The sequence below is a fragment of the Tupaia chinensis genome, unplaced genomic scaffold (assembly GCF_000334495.1).
Source record: "Tupaia chinensis unplaced genomic scaffold, TupChi_1.0 Scaffold000231_1, whole genome shotgun sequence".
NCBI classification, from domain to species: domain Eukaryota; kingdom Metazoa; phylum Chordata; class Mammalia; order Scandentia; family Tupaiidae; genus Tupaia; species Tupaia belangeri.
In genome coordinates, this window is record NW_006159706.1 from 909929 (window position 1) to 925395 (window position 15467).

Here is a 15467-nt window from a genome sequence, read left to right on the forward strand (position 1 = left end):
TAAGACTTTGTGGGAGGCCAGGACACCATCCTGACCTGTGAGCTTATTCTTCTGGCTTTGCACTTTGAGACTAAAACAGTCACGAGTTTTACTGCCAGTGATATAAGACAGAACCCCCAACCACCTCCACCTGCTGTCCACAAGCCTGTTGGCCAAGTACCTACAGAGCTTCCAAGGACTCTTAGCCATGAAAATGAGCCCTGGCTCCTGCCTGTTTGCAGAAGACTGGCAGCTGCCCAGCTGACTGTGACCGAAGGGTTAGCCCCAGCACCCTGCCTGCCCTGCCTGACGAGCCCATTACTTTGCTTCTTCCTGTCTTGAGCTTGAGCTGCCTTCGGGCAGTTTGCTTTCAAGGACAGGGAAGTCCCCACTCTTGCCCTGACTCCTGGACTCCGGAGGACTGAGCCCCCACCGGAAAAGGGCTGGGGCTTGGATCTGGGGTAGGGGATAAAGGGGCAAGAAGTAAAATGTTTTGAGCACAACAGGCCGTGTGTGAAGCAGAGCGAAGGCTATCAGCCCTTGGTCTCCCTCTCACTTCAGAAGTCCAGAGCTACGGGACCAGCAGTTGGCCTAACAGCTATGTCACTAGACTCCCATGTAGTCGACCATGGTTTGAGTCCCAGACCCAGTGACTTAAACTCATACCGGACATAGGTGTGTGCGAACCCAAGATCCTAGGAGGAGAATGGAGGAGGGATTACAGCATGGCCATGCCCCCAGGGGGGTGATTTCTCACTTTCTGTCTAGCACACAAGCCCTGAAGCAAAAACCTCTGGGGTGAGGTGTGTGTGTGTGTGTGGGGGGGAGTCCAGAGCCACCAGCAGAGCTTCCTTTATTAAAAAAAAACGACGAAACAGATCTGTACATATTTACAGGCTCAGGGCAAGGAGGCAAGCGTCCGACAGCAGGGGCACAGGCCACTCACTTCTTGGAGAGTTTGACTTGCTTGTGCTTGGGGGGTGCCCACTTGAGGCAGACAGAGTCCACTGTGAGAAGAAGAGGTGTAAGAGGCAGGGCTGGGCCCCTGGCCAGGCCTGCTCACACCTGGCTGCTCCACTCTGGGCCCAGGCCAGGTTTCACCTCCTCCAGGTGAGAACAAAAGGGCAGACTGAGTCCTGGGGAGGGGGCAGGGAAGCCCAGGAATGAGTAGCCTGCCCCAGGCTTTGGTCCTGGAAGCTAGTCAGACTGGTTTGGGATCATGTGATGCCAATAAGGAGCCCTTGCTCCCAGCAGTCCTTACACCTACCCTAAGCCCCCAGCATACACACACACACACACACACACACACACACACACACACACACACACGGCAGCCTCCCACCCACCTGTGATGGGTGGCTTCTTATACTGGGCACTTTTGAGGTGCTCCTCTACCAGCTTGGGTGTGACACAGATCACATGCTGGCCCTTCCAGTACTTGACCATGTTGAGGGACTGGAGAGTACTGATGATGTCATTCTGGGTGATACTGGTCATCTGGCTGCAGAGAGGGGTTAGAGCAGATGAGATGGTCCCCTTGTGGTGTCTGCTGGGATAGCAGGTGACGAGAAGACAGGATCGTGGCCACTCTTAGGAGAGCCCATCCTACAAGAGGTCAAGCATGTCTCCCTCACAAGGACCTTGGTGGACACCACACCCTGGACACAGTTGGGGACCAGGCCTCACCTAAGGTCCTTGATGGACAATGTGCCCCGGAAGTCTCGCAGGATCTCCAGCAGGACCCATGACCAGTAGCTGCGGTAGCTGAGTTTGCCCAGGTCAGACAGCGGCTTCTCTGGAGAACCCACTGTGCTCTCTAGCTTGGAGAGCTCATAACCTGGCAGTGGTACAAAGGGGATCCTTAGGATCCACCCACCCTGGCAGCCACCCTCCACCACAGCTGCCCCCACCCCAGGCAGGCCAGGATCCACTCACTGAAAGCGATGAGAAACTTCCCATAGCCACGGCGCTGGTAGGGGGGCAGGGTCAGGATGCAGGCCACGTTGTTTCCATCTGGAGACTCCTTCTCCTGCAGGGGTTGGGTGCTCAGAACCTTTGGGGAGGCTCGGCCCCAACTGGTTTATACCACTTGCCCTCCCCCAATCTGGGCCTCCTGATCCAGCACCTTCGAGAAGTAGCCAACGATGTGGGCCCCTTGCCTGTCCACCTCAGTCAAGATGTAAAACACGAAGGGCTCCACGTCGAAGTATAGTGTTTTGTGGTCCAGGAAAAGCTTGGCCAGCAGACACAGGTTCTGACAGTAAATCTGAGGGGTGGGGACGGAAACGGGTCAGGGAGCGTGTACAACACCTCACCCGCCCCCTAGCCTGGGCATGGCTGCCACTCTGCTCTGTAAGTGCCAGGACGGTGGGGAGTGGGCTCCTGACCAAAACAGTGGCATTCAGACCTAGAAGGAGTTTTCGAGTCCATTCCTAATGGACAGGGAAGCTAGATCTTAGAGAGCTGTGAGCACTCCGAGAGGTAATGGCAGAGTGGGGCGAGTCACAGCCACCACCAGGGAGTGCTGAATGTGGGCCAGGTGCATAACTTGGTTCTATCTTCAAGGACATTAACTCTTGTTTCAGATCTGAAAATGGGCTCAGAGGAAATAAGTGGCTTATCCGAGGTCCCAGGGGTGGTGAGGGCCATGGCAGAAATTCAAACTGGTACATGTGTCCCCAACATATAGCACAAAGCTCAGCATAAAGCCAGATGCTTGGTAAAAGCTGAGTGGAGGAGTCAAGCTTGACCCCAAGCCTGAGCTCTGTCTATCCACTTGGGCACACTCGCTGCTGGGCCTCACCAGTCTCCCTGCGGCAGACCCAGACACCCACCAAGGCCAGCACAGGGGGTTCAATGGGACCTTGAAGTTGGCTTCAAGACTAAGGGGCTCTCTGGCTTACGTTGCCCTTTCACATCCACATTTTCATCTGACTCTTCCACTGTGAGCCCAGCATCTCTCACATGATTTTACCCCACTTAGGAGGAAACTGGAGCTCTGGGAGGGGAAGTGCTTTCCTGAGGCCTCAAAAATAGCAGAGGGGAGAGCTGAAAAGAACCCCCCACCTTGCCAGCAGGGGCCCTTTCTGCGTTCCACCTGTTCCTGCCCAGGAAAGCAGAGCAGATCTTCAAGGACATTAACTCTTGTTTCAGATCTGAAAATGGGCTCAGAGGAAATAAGTGGCTTATCCGAGGTCCCAGGGGTGGTGAGGGCCATGGCAGAAATTCAAACTGGTACATGTGTCCCCAACATATAGCACAAAGCTCAGCATAAAGCCAGATGCTTGGTAAAAGCTGAGTGGAGGAGTCAAGCTTGACCCCAAGCCTGAGCTCTGTCTATCCACTTGGGCACACTCGCTGCTGGGCCTCACCAGTCTCCCTGCGGCAGACCCAGACACCCACCAAGGCCAGCACAGGGGGTTCAATGGGACCTTGAAGTTGGCTTCAAGACTAAGGGGCTCTCTGGCTTACGTTGCCCTTTCACATCCACATTTTCATCTGACTCTTCCACTGTGAGCCCAGCATCTCTCACATGATTTTACCCCACTTAGGAGGAAACTGGAGCTCTGGGAGGGGAAGTGCTTTCCTGAGGCCTCAAAAATAGCAGAGGGGAGAGCTGAAAAGAACCCCCCACCTTGCCAGCAGGGGCCCTTTCTGCGTTCCACCTGTTCCTGCCCAGGAAAGCAGAGCAGCCGACATGGGCCGGGCCCAGTGGGCTCCCACAGGTCACCCATAATAAAGGCCTAAGTTTTCTAAGCACCTACTAGATGCCAGACACTGTGCTAAATACTTGACATTTACTGTCTCATTTATTCCACCACAACTGATTGGGTAAATATTATGACTCCGGTCTTACATATGAGGAAACAGAAACAAAACAACGTTAAGTAATTTGTATAGGTCAGCAATGTGAAGCCAAAAGCCATTCCAGGGGCCTGCCCTCTTCATCGTAACTATTCCTTCCTTGAGAAACTGGGACACTCATTGAGACCCTTCCAGTCTGACCAAGCACAGGTCAGCTTCTCAAAGATGAAAAAGCATCCCCAAGCCCCTCCCCCTGACCTCCCCAAGAGCTGTTCTGCCAAGAACAAGGAACTCAGCCGTCCTTAGCCACAAAGTGCTCAGGGAGGAAATGCACAAAGCAGTTCGCTCCCAGGTGTTTGTAAAAATAAATACCGTTCTCAGACAAAGAGAGAAAGTTCTTCTAATAGCAGTCTCAGGGAAGACTATCTCCACTCTGGGTTCTAGAACTACCCAAGTCTAAACTCCCCCCTCAGAAGAAAGGTACTTGGGACAGAAGGGAAACCCATCAGAGCTAGCACCGCAAGGCTGTGTTCATGATGCACATAGGCCATAGGCAGAGCGCCAGGCTGAGCAAGACCTGTGTCACAGGCCCTGTCCCAGGAGGCTCACCCTAAGGCTGGCTTCTCCCTCAGGGACAGTGAGGAGCACAAGGTGCTCAGTGCCCAGAGCCCCCGGCCATCAGCTCACCTTATGGTCTTTGCCGTCCACCTCATACACGGAGATGTTGCTCTTGCGATAGATCTCCTTCCCGGGGGGCTGCCGCCATTGACACTGCCCCTGGGGATGGGATGAGGAATCACAGACTTGAAACTCACAGGTCCTCTGCTAGGCCACTGTTTGGCTTGGAGCAAGGGTCTCTGCCTCTGTTTTCCCACCTGTGGAGCCTAGGCTCAACTCTTCACCTACATGGAGTAATCCTCCCAACCACTTTAGGAGATAGATCCTACCTTAGCCTACACAGAGGGGCTAAGTAATTCTCAGTCCCCTCAATCCACATGGCTCTCTACTGTGACCTAGCTTTAAAAGGGCACTCATTTTTTTTTTTAATTCTTTTTTTTTTTTTTTCTGAGAGAAATCTTGGGACCAGCAGTTAGCATAATGGCTATGTCGCTGGACTCCCATGTGGTCGACCGTGGTTCAAGTCCCGGACCTGGTGGCTTAAACTCATGCTGAGCACATGTGCGCACGTGCCCAAGATCCTGAGAGGAAATGGAGGAGAAGAGACTGGGGCATGGCCATCCCCCCACTTGGGGAATGATTTCTCACTTTCTATCTCTCTGTCTCTTTCTGTCTTTCTGGTGAGTGCAAACGCTCTATAGCAGACACCTCTCAAAAAAAAAAAAAAAAAAAAAAAAAAAGAGAGATCTTTGCTATAGGGCATGTGGGCTCACCAGAAAGACAAAGACAGACAGACCAAAAAACAAGAAATCAGGGACTAGCAGTTGGCATAATGGCTATGTCACTGGACTCCCATGTAGTTGACAGTGGTTTGAGTCCCAGACCCGGTGGCTTAAACTCACGCCAGGAGCATGTGCATGCATGCCCAAGATCCCAAGAGGAGAATGGAGGAGAAGGGGTTGTGGCATGGTCATCCTCCCTGGGGGGTGATTTCTCGCTTTCTGTCTCTATGTCTCTCTCTGTCTGTCTGGCGAGCACACGCGCCCTATAGCAAAAACCTCTCCAAAAAAAGAGAGAAATCATCCCCCAGACTGGATGGCCACGCCACAATCCCTTTTCCTCCATTCTCTCAGGATTTTGGGCACGCACACACATGCATCCAGTGTGAGGGTTTTATTTTAATTTGTTTTTTGTTTTTAAAAAGAATGATTTATTTAATTCCATTTGTTATTATTATCTTTTTAATTTGACCAGAGAGAGAGAGAAAAAAGGAAAGGGAGAAAGTAAGCCACCAGGTCTCGGACTCAAACCGTGGTCGGCCATGTGGGAATCCAGCGCCTTTAACTACCATGCCACCTGCCAGCCCCAACCAGCGTGAATTTTAAGCCACCAGGTCTGGGACTTGAACCACAGTTGATCATATGGGAGTCCAGCAACATAACCATTACACCATCTGCTGGTCCCCTAAACGGGCACCATTAAAGGATTACTGCCCCCATTCCATAGAAGAAACAGGTCTGGAGAGAAGCAGCAGTTAGCCAAGGTCACCCTTCTAGTAACGGCAAAGCCAGGCCCAGAATCTGGGTCTCTGGACCCTGAAGCGGCTTTCTTGGACTTGACTCTTCTGGACTTGTCTCTGTTCCCTGGTGCTGCTGGCTCAGTTGCTCTATGACTGAGAAGCTTGTCTCTCTCATCAGGCCCAACCTGGCATAGCCTGGCATAGCCCAGCCCGGCCCGGCCTGGCTCCGCCCTGCCCGGCCCTGCCCAGCCCTGCCCAGCCCGGCCCAGCCCAGCCCAGCCCAGCCTTACCAAGTGGAAGCGGTAGCTCTTCTCATATTTCATGTATTTGAGGCAGTACTCGCAAAGCCAGAGCTTGGGCTGTTTCCCATAGTCTTCGGGGAACGGTGAGAAGTACCAGGCATCAATTTCGTAGTTCCCGATGTGGATCTTGTCCACATACTTCACCTTGGTGATCTGCAGGCAGGGTGGGTGTGGGGGCCATTGCATGGCTTGGAATGGGCAAGGAAAGAAAGGCGAAGGGAGTACTTGCAGTCAGGACTTGGCTTACCGCCTCGTGTTCCTTCTCCAGTGCTGCTGTTGTGGGATCCATTTCTGCATAAGTCTGTGCAATGAAAGAGAAGTGGTCAGGGGCCAGCTCTGTAGCACAGTGGTTAAGCATTGTGCATTGGGACCAGATTCTACATGGCAGACCATAGTTCAAATCTCAACCTGGGCAGCTTGAGAAACATTCCAGGTGTGTGTACATGCCCAGAATCCTGACAGCAAGCGATGGAGAAAAGACGATCACAGCATTACCATGTCCCCCTGGAGGGCAGTTCTCTCCCTCTCTCTCTCTCTCTCTCTCTCTCTCTAGCAAGTGCATGTGCCCTCTGTCGATAAAAACAGTAATAATAAACAGAAATGGTGGTAAGGCTATCCTCCTCTCTCCCAGCATCCACAATGCTTCTCTACTGTCTTTCAGACCTTATCTTCCAGATGACAATAATAACCACACATACAGCTAGCTCGCTTCGCTTGGTTCAAAGGCGGGCCAGTTCCAGCTCCTCTCCAGTCGGTCTGCCCACCCCAGACTCCCAGACACCCCTGATGCCCAAGTCTGGATCTACTGACAGCTTAACAGGGCTAGAATCAGGAGGCCTGGTTCCCATCCTTGGGCTGATAAGAGCTGCAGTTTTACAGTGGAGGTAATTCAGCTCTGCCAAAGTTGTCGCGAGACTCATGTAATAATGGGGGTTGGGGCGCTGGACTCCCAGCGGTGGTTGACCACAGTTCGAGTCCCAGACCTGGTGGCTTGAAACTGTTTTGGGATAAGAGCATGCATGTATATGCCCAAAGCCCAGGAGGGCACTGGAGGAGGGGGGACTGCAGTGTGGTCATCCCCCCCGGGGGGAAATTTCTCACTTCCTGTCTCTCTGGCGAGCGGACACACCCTATAACAAGAATCTCTCAAAAATAAACAAACAAACAAATAAATAATGGGTCTCATCTTCCAAGCCCATGGTAAGAACTGCTGCCGACTCCCCAGTGTACCCGGACCCCTTTCCTGAGTACCAGAAGCTTGCCCATGGGTCCCTACCTTAGGAACGTCAGACCCTGGATGCCCAAGAACCTCATCAATTCTCCCTGTAAACCTATTCCCCTTCCATCTCACTAGGAATGTCATCCTCAGTCCAACCCTCCTAGACCAACACCTGGCCCTGCTCTCAAGATTCCGCCCCTCTCGGCCTGGCTTCCAATAGTAGCCATGTCTGATAGTTAACATCAATGCTGCCTCTTTTTTTGTTTTGAGATTTCATTGGTTGTGCCAAAGATCAGTACACAGATATTTCAATGTGTACACAATTCTTCACATCCGTATCAGAAATCTAAAAAACCATGTAACACAATCTTTTTATTTATTTACTTATTTATTTTTGAGATTTTTGCTCTAGAGTGCACATATTCGCCAGAGAGACAGAACGTGAGAAATCACCCCCTCCAGTGGGAATGACTGTGCCACAATCCCTTCTCTTCCACTCTCCTCTTGAGATTTTGGGCACACACACATGCCTAGCATGAGTTTCAAGCTGCTGGGTCCAGATCTCAAACCGTGGTTGGCCACATGAAGTCCACCAGCACCTTCACCACTATACCACCTGCTGGCCCACATGATTCTTCTTAAAATGGTTATTCCAGCCTTTTGGCCAGAACTGCCATCTTCCAGAAATTAACCAAAATGATGAACAAAAAGAGAAAGAGGAGAGGCACCCAATACATGGTCTCTAGGCCTTTTAGAAAACATGGAGAGGTTTTTTGGCAACATATATGCGAATCTATAAGAAAGGTGATATTGTAGACATCAAGGGAATGGGTACTGTTCAAAAGGGAATGCCCCACAAATGTTACCAAGGCAAAACTGGAAGAGTCTACAATGTTACCCAGCATGCTATTGGCCTTGTTGTGAACAAACAAGTTAAGGGCAAGATTCTTGCCGAGAGAATTAAAGTGCATATTGAGCATATTAAGCATTCTAAGAGCAGAGATAGTTTCCTAAAACGTGTGAAGGAAAATGACCAGAAAAAGAAGGAAGCCAAAGAGAAAGGTCCCTGGTTCCAACTAAAAAGCCAGCCTGCTCCACCCAGAGAAGCACACTTTGTGAGAACCCATGGAAAGGAGCCTGACTACTGGAACCTATTCCCTATGAATTCATGGCATGATGGGTGTTAAAAATAAACGAATCTGGTCTATTAAAAAAAAAAAATCAACAGTTATTCCAGTGACATTCCAGCTTCAAGTTTGCAGGCAAATCGTCCTTAAGATATCAAGTACATAGGGACAAGCAGTTAGCGTAATGGCTATGTCGCTGGACTCCCACGTAGTCGACCGCGGTTCAAGTCCCAGACCCGGCGGCTTCACGCCGGGCGCGTGTGCGTGCGTGCCCAAGATCCTGAGAGGAGAATGGAGGAGAAGGGATTACGGCGTGGCCATCCCCCCTTGGGGGTGATCAACTCCTCCTCGCTAGATTCAATTGACACCCCCTGCCAAATCAATCCTTCTAAAAACACTGCTTAAAGAATTATCTATTTGGGACCAGCAGTTAGCGTAATGGCTGTCGCTGAACTCCCATGTAGTCGACTGTGGTTCGAGTCCCGGACCCAGTAGCTTAAACTCACGCCAGGTGTGTGTTCGTGCATGCCCAAGATCCCAAGGAGAATAGAGAAGGGATTGCGGCGTGGCCATCCCCCCTGGGGGGTGATTTCTGTCTCTTTGTCTCTCTGTCTTTCGGGCGAGCGCATGCACCCTGTAGCAAAAACCTCTCTCTCAAAAAAAAAAAAATGATATCAAGTGCCAATATCTTCAAATATTGAAAGTCGTCACATAAGTCCCACTAAATCACAGTGCATTAACAAGATTATTAGGAAAACTGGACTACCATGATCAAAGATGTTACAGAGCGTACACAATTCTAACAGGGAGGGCAAGAATCAAGAAGCCCTTTTCTTTTTTCTTTTCATCAGAGGGCATGTGTGCTCACTGAAGAGACAGAGAGGGAAAGTGAGAAATCATGCCCCCACACCTCCAATGGGAAGATGCTGCAATGCAATCCCTTCTCTTATATTCTCTTGGGATTTTAAGCATACATTCACACATACCCAAAGTGATTTTCAAGCTGCTGGGTTCAGGACTTGAACCACGATCATCAGTGTGGGAGACCCGCTCCTTAACCACCACACCACCTGCTAGCCCCCAAGGAGTAGTTTTTCTTTAGGAAACAATTCTACTAAAAAACAGCATAAGAAGGGGGCTAGCTTGCTTTCTCACTTTTCCTCCCTATCTCTGTCTCTCTCTGGTCAAATTTTAAAATAATAAATACAATTAAATAATTCTTTAAAAAATAAAAACAACATGAGAATAGTAGCTTACTCTACCTCTCTGACATCGCTGGTCAGGAATTCTCTGTCCCACTCCAAACGGTCACCGCCACAAGGTTTGGAGAACTGACTAGGCCTCAGACTCCCTGCCTCCACTGTCGACCCTCTCAAATCATATCGATACTGCTCTTTTTTCAGCCTTCGTACTTTTACACGTGCAGTTCCTTCCACCTTGAGAATGCCCTTCCTCCCCCTACTGCCACCAGAAATCAACCTGGCACAGAGTATGAGTCAGGTGAAACCAGATGGGCGGGGTTTTATGAGGTAGCGTATGTCAGTATTTTTCTCATGCTCTTTTCTGTCCTTCAAAGCCCAACATCCCTCCCACCAGGAGCCCTGACTGGATTCTTTTTTTTTTTCTTTTTTTGGAGAGGTTTTTGCTATAGGGCGCGTGTGCTCACCAGACAGAGACAGAGAGACAGAAAGCAAGAAATCACCCCCCAGGGGGGATGGACACGCCGCAATCCCTTCTCCTCCATTCTCCTCTTGGGATCTTGGGCACGCACGCACACGCGCCTGGCATGAGTTTAAGCCACCAGGTCCGGGACTCGAACCGCGGTCGACTACATGGGAGTCCAAGGACATAGCCATTACACTAACTGCTGGTCCCGTGACTGGATTCTAATCTAGAAAACACCCATTTTCCAAGTTAGGAGCCAAGTGGTCAACAACACAATGTCCCCCAATTATTCCCACTGGTTTCCTCTATTTTCTAAGTCCTTAAAAAGCAGAGACTAAAAGTCACATTGGATGCACAGCACAGCCTGTTCTAGGCCAGACTCGGTAGGAGCCAAGTGTAACCTAACAATAAAGAGGGACCCAACAAGGCCTCTGACCTATCCCAGAGTAGCCTGTGGGCTTGCCCTGGAGTTGAGAAGGGAGGAAGAAGTCCGTGTTTTATCCAGAACTCTGCCTATGTAGCCTCATTTAACCTTTTCAGTAACCCTTAGATAGAGCACTACTATTTTGATTTTTGAGCAGAAGGCAGGAGTGGGGTCACTTGCCCTTGGGGACCAACTAGCTGCTATTTATTCCAGTGTCAAGTATTCCATAGACAATGTTTCATTTAGGCATCGCAATCAGCCTCTGAAACAAAAGTGTTCATTATCTCCACTATACAAAAAGAGGAAACAGGCACAAAGAAACGAACTCACAGAACTGGCACTCAGAGCTGGACATGGGCGCCAATCAATCTGTCCAATTTTCAGCCTAACTATCGCCAAGATGAGGGGCAGTGTTCCTCCTCCCAGGTCTCTCCTCTCTTAAGTCTAAGAAAACACAATCCTCTTTTGCAAATGTGTCAAAGAACTACAAAAACACTACTTTTCTTTCTTTTTAAAAAAGGATTATTAGGGGCCAGCAGGCGGTGTGGTGGTTAAGGGTGCTGGACTCCTACATGGCCGTTCATGGTTCAAGTCAGACCTGGTGGCTTTGCTTGCTTTCTCACTTTCTCTCTCTTTCTCTGTCCCTCTCTGGTCCAACCAGCAGTGAATAAATGGATAAATAAAGTTAAATAAAATAATTCTTAAAAAAAAAAAAGAATTATTGGGGCCGGCAAGTGGCATGGTGGTTAAAGGCGCTGGACTCCCACATGGCCGACAACGGTTCAGGTCTCGGACCTGGTGGATTGCTTTCTCACTTCCTCTCTCTCTCTCTGTCTCTCTCTGATCAAACTGGAAAATAATAATGATAATAATAATAAATAAAGTTAAATAAAATAATTGTTTAAAAAAAAGAATTCGGGATCTTGGGCACGCACGCACACGCGCCCGGCGTGAGTTTTAAGCCACCGGGTCCGGGACACGAATCGCGGTCGACTACGTGGGAGTCCAGCGACATAGCCATTACGCTAACTGCTGGTTCCCTTAATTACTATTATTTTGGAGAGATTTTTGCTATGTGTGGTGCATGCGCTCACCAGAAAGCGAGAAATCACTCCCTGGGGGATGGCCATGTCACAATCCCTTCTCCTCCATTCTCCTCTCGGGATCTTGGGCACGCACGCACACGCGCCCGGCGTGAGTTTTAAGCCACCGGGTCCAGGATTCAAACTGCAGTCAATTAAATGGGAGTCTAGTGATGTAGCCATTACACCATCTGCTGGTCCCTATTATTATTATTATTATTTAATTTGCTATAGGTCATGTGTGCTCACGAGAGAAAGAAAGAGACAGAGAAAGTCAGAAAGAAAGTTGCCAGGTCCAAGACTTGAACCATAGTTGGTCATGTGGGAGTGTAGTACCTTAACCACCATATCACCAACCTGCTGGCCCTAACACTACTTTTTTTTTTTTTTGAAAGAATTACTTATTTAATTAATTATCTTTAATTTGACTAGAGAGAGAGTGGGAAAGCAAGCCACCCAGTCCAGAACTTGAACTGTGGTCAGACATGAGGGAGTCCAGCGCCTTAACCGCCATGCCACTTGCCGGCCCCAACACTACTTTTCTTAAATGCTGTAATTTACTTAGAATTAAACATTAATGGGACCAGCAGTTAGCGTAATGGCTATGTCGCTGGACTCTTATGTAGTCAACCACGATGCACATCCTGGACCCGGTGGCTTAAACTCACGCTGGGCACATATGCGTGCGTGCCCAAGATCCCAAGAGGAGGATGGAGGAGAAGGGATTGTGGCGTGGCCATCCCCCCTGGGGGGGTGATTTCTCACTTTCTATCTCTCTCTCTCTCTCTCTTTCTGGTGAGCGCACACGCCCTATAGCGAAAAACCTCTCAAAAAACAAAAAAACATTAATTAGGCCTGAAGAACCTTGCTGATTGTTAATTCACCAATTGCTTTCTGTTTTTCTTTTAAAGAGTTTTTTTTTTTTTGCTCTAGGGCACATGCACTTGCTGGAAAGACAGAGACAGAAAGAGAGAAATCACCCCCCCTGGGGGGATGGCCCCAACACAATCCCTTCTCTTCCATTCTCCTCTCAGGATCTTGGGCACGCACACACACATGCCCAGTATGAGTGTTAAGCCACCAGGTCCGGGAATCGAACTGCAGTCGACTACATGGGAGTCCAGTGATGTAACCATTTCACCATCTGCTGGTCCCTCACTGATTGTTTTATTACCATTCTTTGACTTTATGGCCAAGGACCCATTATCATCTACCCTGCTGACTGCCAGCTCAGAGGTACAGCTCTGTTCAGTGTAAACGAGTCAAGGAACTAACAGAATCTTAACACTGTGCCGGGCAATAGAGTAGCCACTAATCACATGTGGCTCTTTACATTCATTCTAAGTTTCTAAACTTTTTAAAATTTTGCCCATAGGGTATGTGCACTCTGTGGAGAGAGACAGAGAAGAGAGAGGGAAAGTGAAAAAGCATCCTCCCCGCCATGGAGGATGGTCACACTGTAATCCCATCCCCCCATTTCTCCTTCTTTGGGGACTCTGGGCATGCACACAAACATTCAGTGCATGTGTCTCAAGCCACAGGGTCCTGGCTTTGAACTGAACAATTGGCTACATGGGATCCAGTCGCCTTAACCACCAGCCACAGGCTGGCCCTAAAACTTTAATTCTTAGTCATGCTGGACACATTTCAAGTGCTCAGTAGCCGGAAGTGACTAGTGGCTACTGTACTGGATACAACAGCTACAGGACATTCCCATTATAACAGGAAGTTCAAACCGACAGCACTAACTTAGACCATGAGAGGTCTTTCTAGCTTAGGGTATTTCAAATTTTTCAGTCCTACCCACAGTACTAAGTGCAGTTAATATTGTTAAGTCAACTGACATACTCATGTCTATATGTACATGTATTTATATATGAAGTAATAGCTTCTCTAAGCAATACTTTTTTTTTTTTTTTAAAGACTTTTGCCATAAGGTGCACATGCACTCACCAGAGAGAAAGAGACAGTGAGATGGAAAGTGAGAAATGCTCCCCAAAGGGGATGACCATGCCGCAATCCCTCCAATCTCCTCCTGAGATTCTGGGCACATGCACACACACCTGCTCAGCATGATTTTCAAGTCACCAGCTCCAGGACTTGAAAAGCAGTTGTCCATATGGGAGTTTGGCTCCCTAATCACACCACCTGCCAGCCCCCTAAAATAAATAATTCTAAAATTTAAATGCCAGTCACACCCACTGACCTGACTTTGCAATCTAGTAATGGGCTGTGCCCCACAATTGGAAAAATATCTGCACAATACACAACGAGCACGCACTCAAGACAAAGTTGTGACACTGGGGGATCAGCAGTTGGCGTAATGGCTATATTGCTTGACTCCCCAGTCGACCACAGTTCAAGTCCCAGATCTGGTGGCTTAAACTCATGCCAGGTGCATGTGCGTGCACGCCCAAGATCCCGAGAGGAGAACAGAGGAGAAGGGATTGCGGTGTGGCCATCCCCCCCGGGGGGTGATTTCTCGCTTTCTATCTCTGTCCTTCTGGCGAGTGTATGCACCTAGAGCAAAAAAGCCTCTTTTAAAAAAAAATTGTGACGCTGGAACTAATCGATGTCTGAGTGACTTGAGAGCTTGATAACCCTGTTCTGGTTTGTGCTCCCCATTTTATATGTGAAGAAAATGAGGCTCAGAGTGGGAGGAAAGTAACCCCCCAGGGGACATCCTAGAGTGACGAGAACTCAGGTTTTGGGGATCAGCAGGTGGCATGGTGGTTAATTGCACTGGACTCCCACATGGCCGACCATGGTTCAAGTCCCAGACCCGGTGGCTTGCTTTCTCACTTTCCCTCCCTCTCTCACTCTGACTCTCTCTGGACAAATTAAAATAAATAAGTGAATAAATAAAGTTAAATAAAATAATTCTTAAAAAAAAAAAGAACCCAGGTTTTGGAGACAAATGGCTTGAGTGTCTAGGATGTGCCAAAGTCATGGTTAGGGACTTGGGCTCTGAATTAGACAATCTAATAGGCATGTCTAATCCCTGACAGGGTTCTTAAACCTCTTCATGCCTGTCCTATAAACTGGGGATAATAATACTGCCTACCATCACAGGGTTCCTGGGAAGTATCAGTGAGATCATGTAGTAAAATACTTAATCTAAGGAGCCAGTAGGTGGTGCAGTTGTTTAGGCACTGGACTCCCACATGGATGACTGTGGTTTGAGTCCCTGACCTGGTAGCTCGCCTTCTCACCCAACCCTGCATCCCCTTACCTTGTTTCTACGGTGAACACATATGCCCTATAGCAAATTTAATAATAATAAATGAAATAAAAAATTAAAAAAAAAAAAACCTTCACCTAATACTTCAATTCATAGGCCAATAAGTGCTTGGCATTATTATTCAAATCCAGCCTACCCTTTTACTAGTTGTGCAACCTTGGACATGTTACTTAACTTCTCTGAGCCTGCTTCCTCATTTGAGAATAGAAATAATTATCCTGTGCTACTGAATTGTTGGGGAGGATCTGATGAGCTTATACAAGCACAGTACTCGACACAATGCTGGGCAACAGCAAGTACCCAATATCATTCATTTTCCTCCTCCTCTTTGGAATTCAAGTTGGTCTGTCTGAGAGAACAGGTAACAAAAAACATTATCATTGCAGGAGGCCTGAGTTCCAGTCCCAACTGCGCCATTCCTTGTGATACTGTAGCCAAGGGCTTGCCCTCTCTGAGCCTGCATTTTCTAGCCTATTAAGAGGAAGTA

General features: G+C 48.8%; 1 protein-coding gene across 5 annotated transcripts in view; it reads right to left on the minus strand.

The window, feature by feature from the left end:
• Positions 1-815: 815 nt before the first annotated feature.
• KAT8 (lysine acetyltransferase 8) overlaps positions 816-15467 on the minus strand; it is a gene marked incomplete at its 5' end in the record, with an annotated part of 18341 nt that continues 3689 nt past the window's right edge. The window contains 8 exon segments of one of the 5 annotated variants that reach the window (XM_014587692.1): positions 816-986; positions 1326-1480; positions 1666-1816; positions 1915-2008; positions 2105-2245; positions 4471-4560; positions 6211-6375; positions 6470-6523. In XM_014587692.1, the coding sequence (XP_014443178.1) occupies positions 922-986; positions 1326-1480; positions 1666-1816; positions 1915-2008; positions 2105-2245; positions 4471-4560; positions 6211-6375; positions 6470-6523 (915 nt within the window). 5 annotated transcript variants of the gene reach the window in all.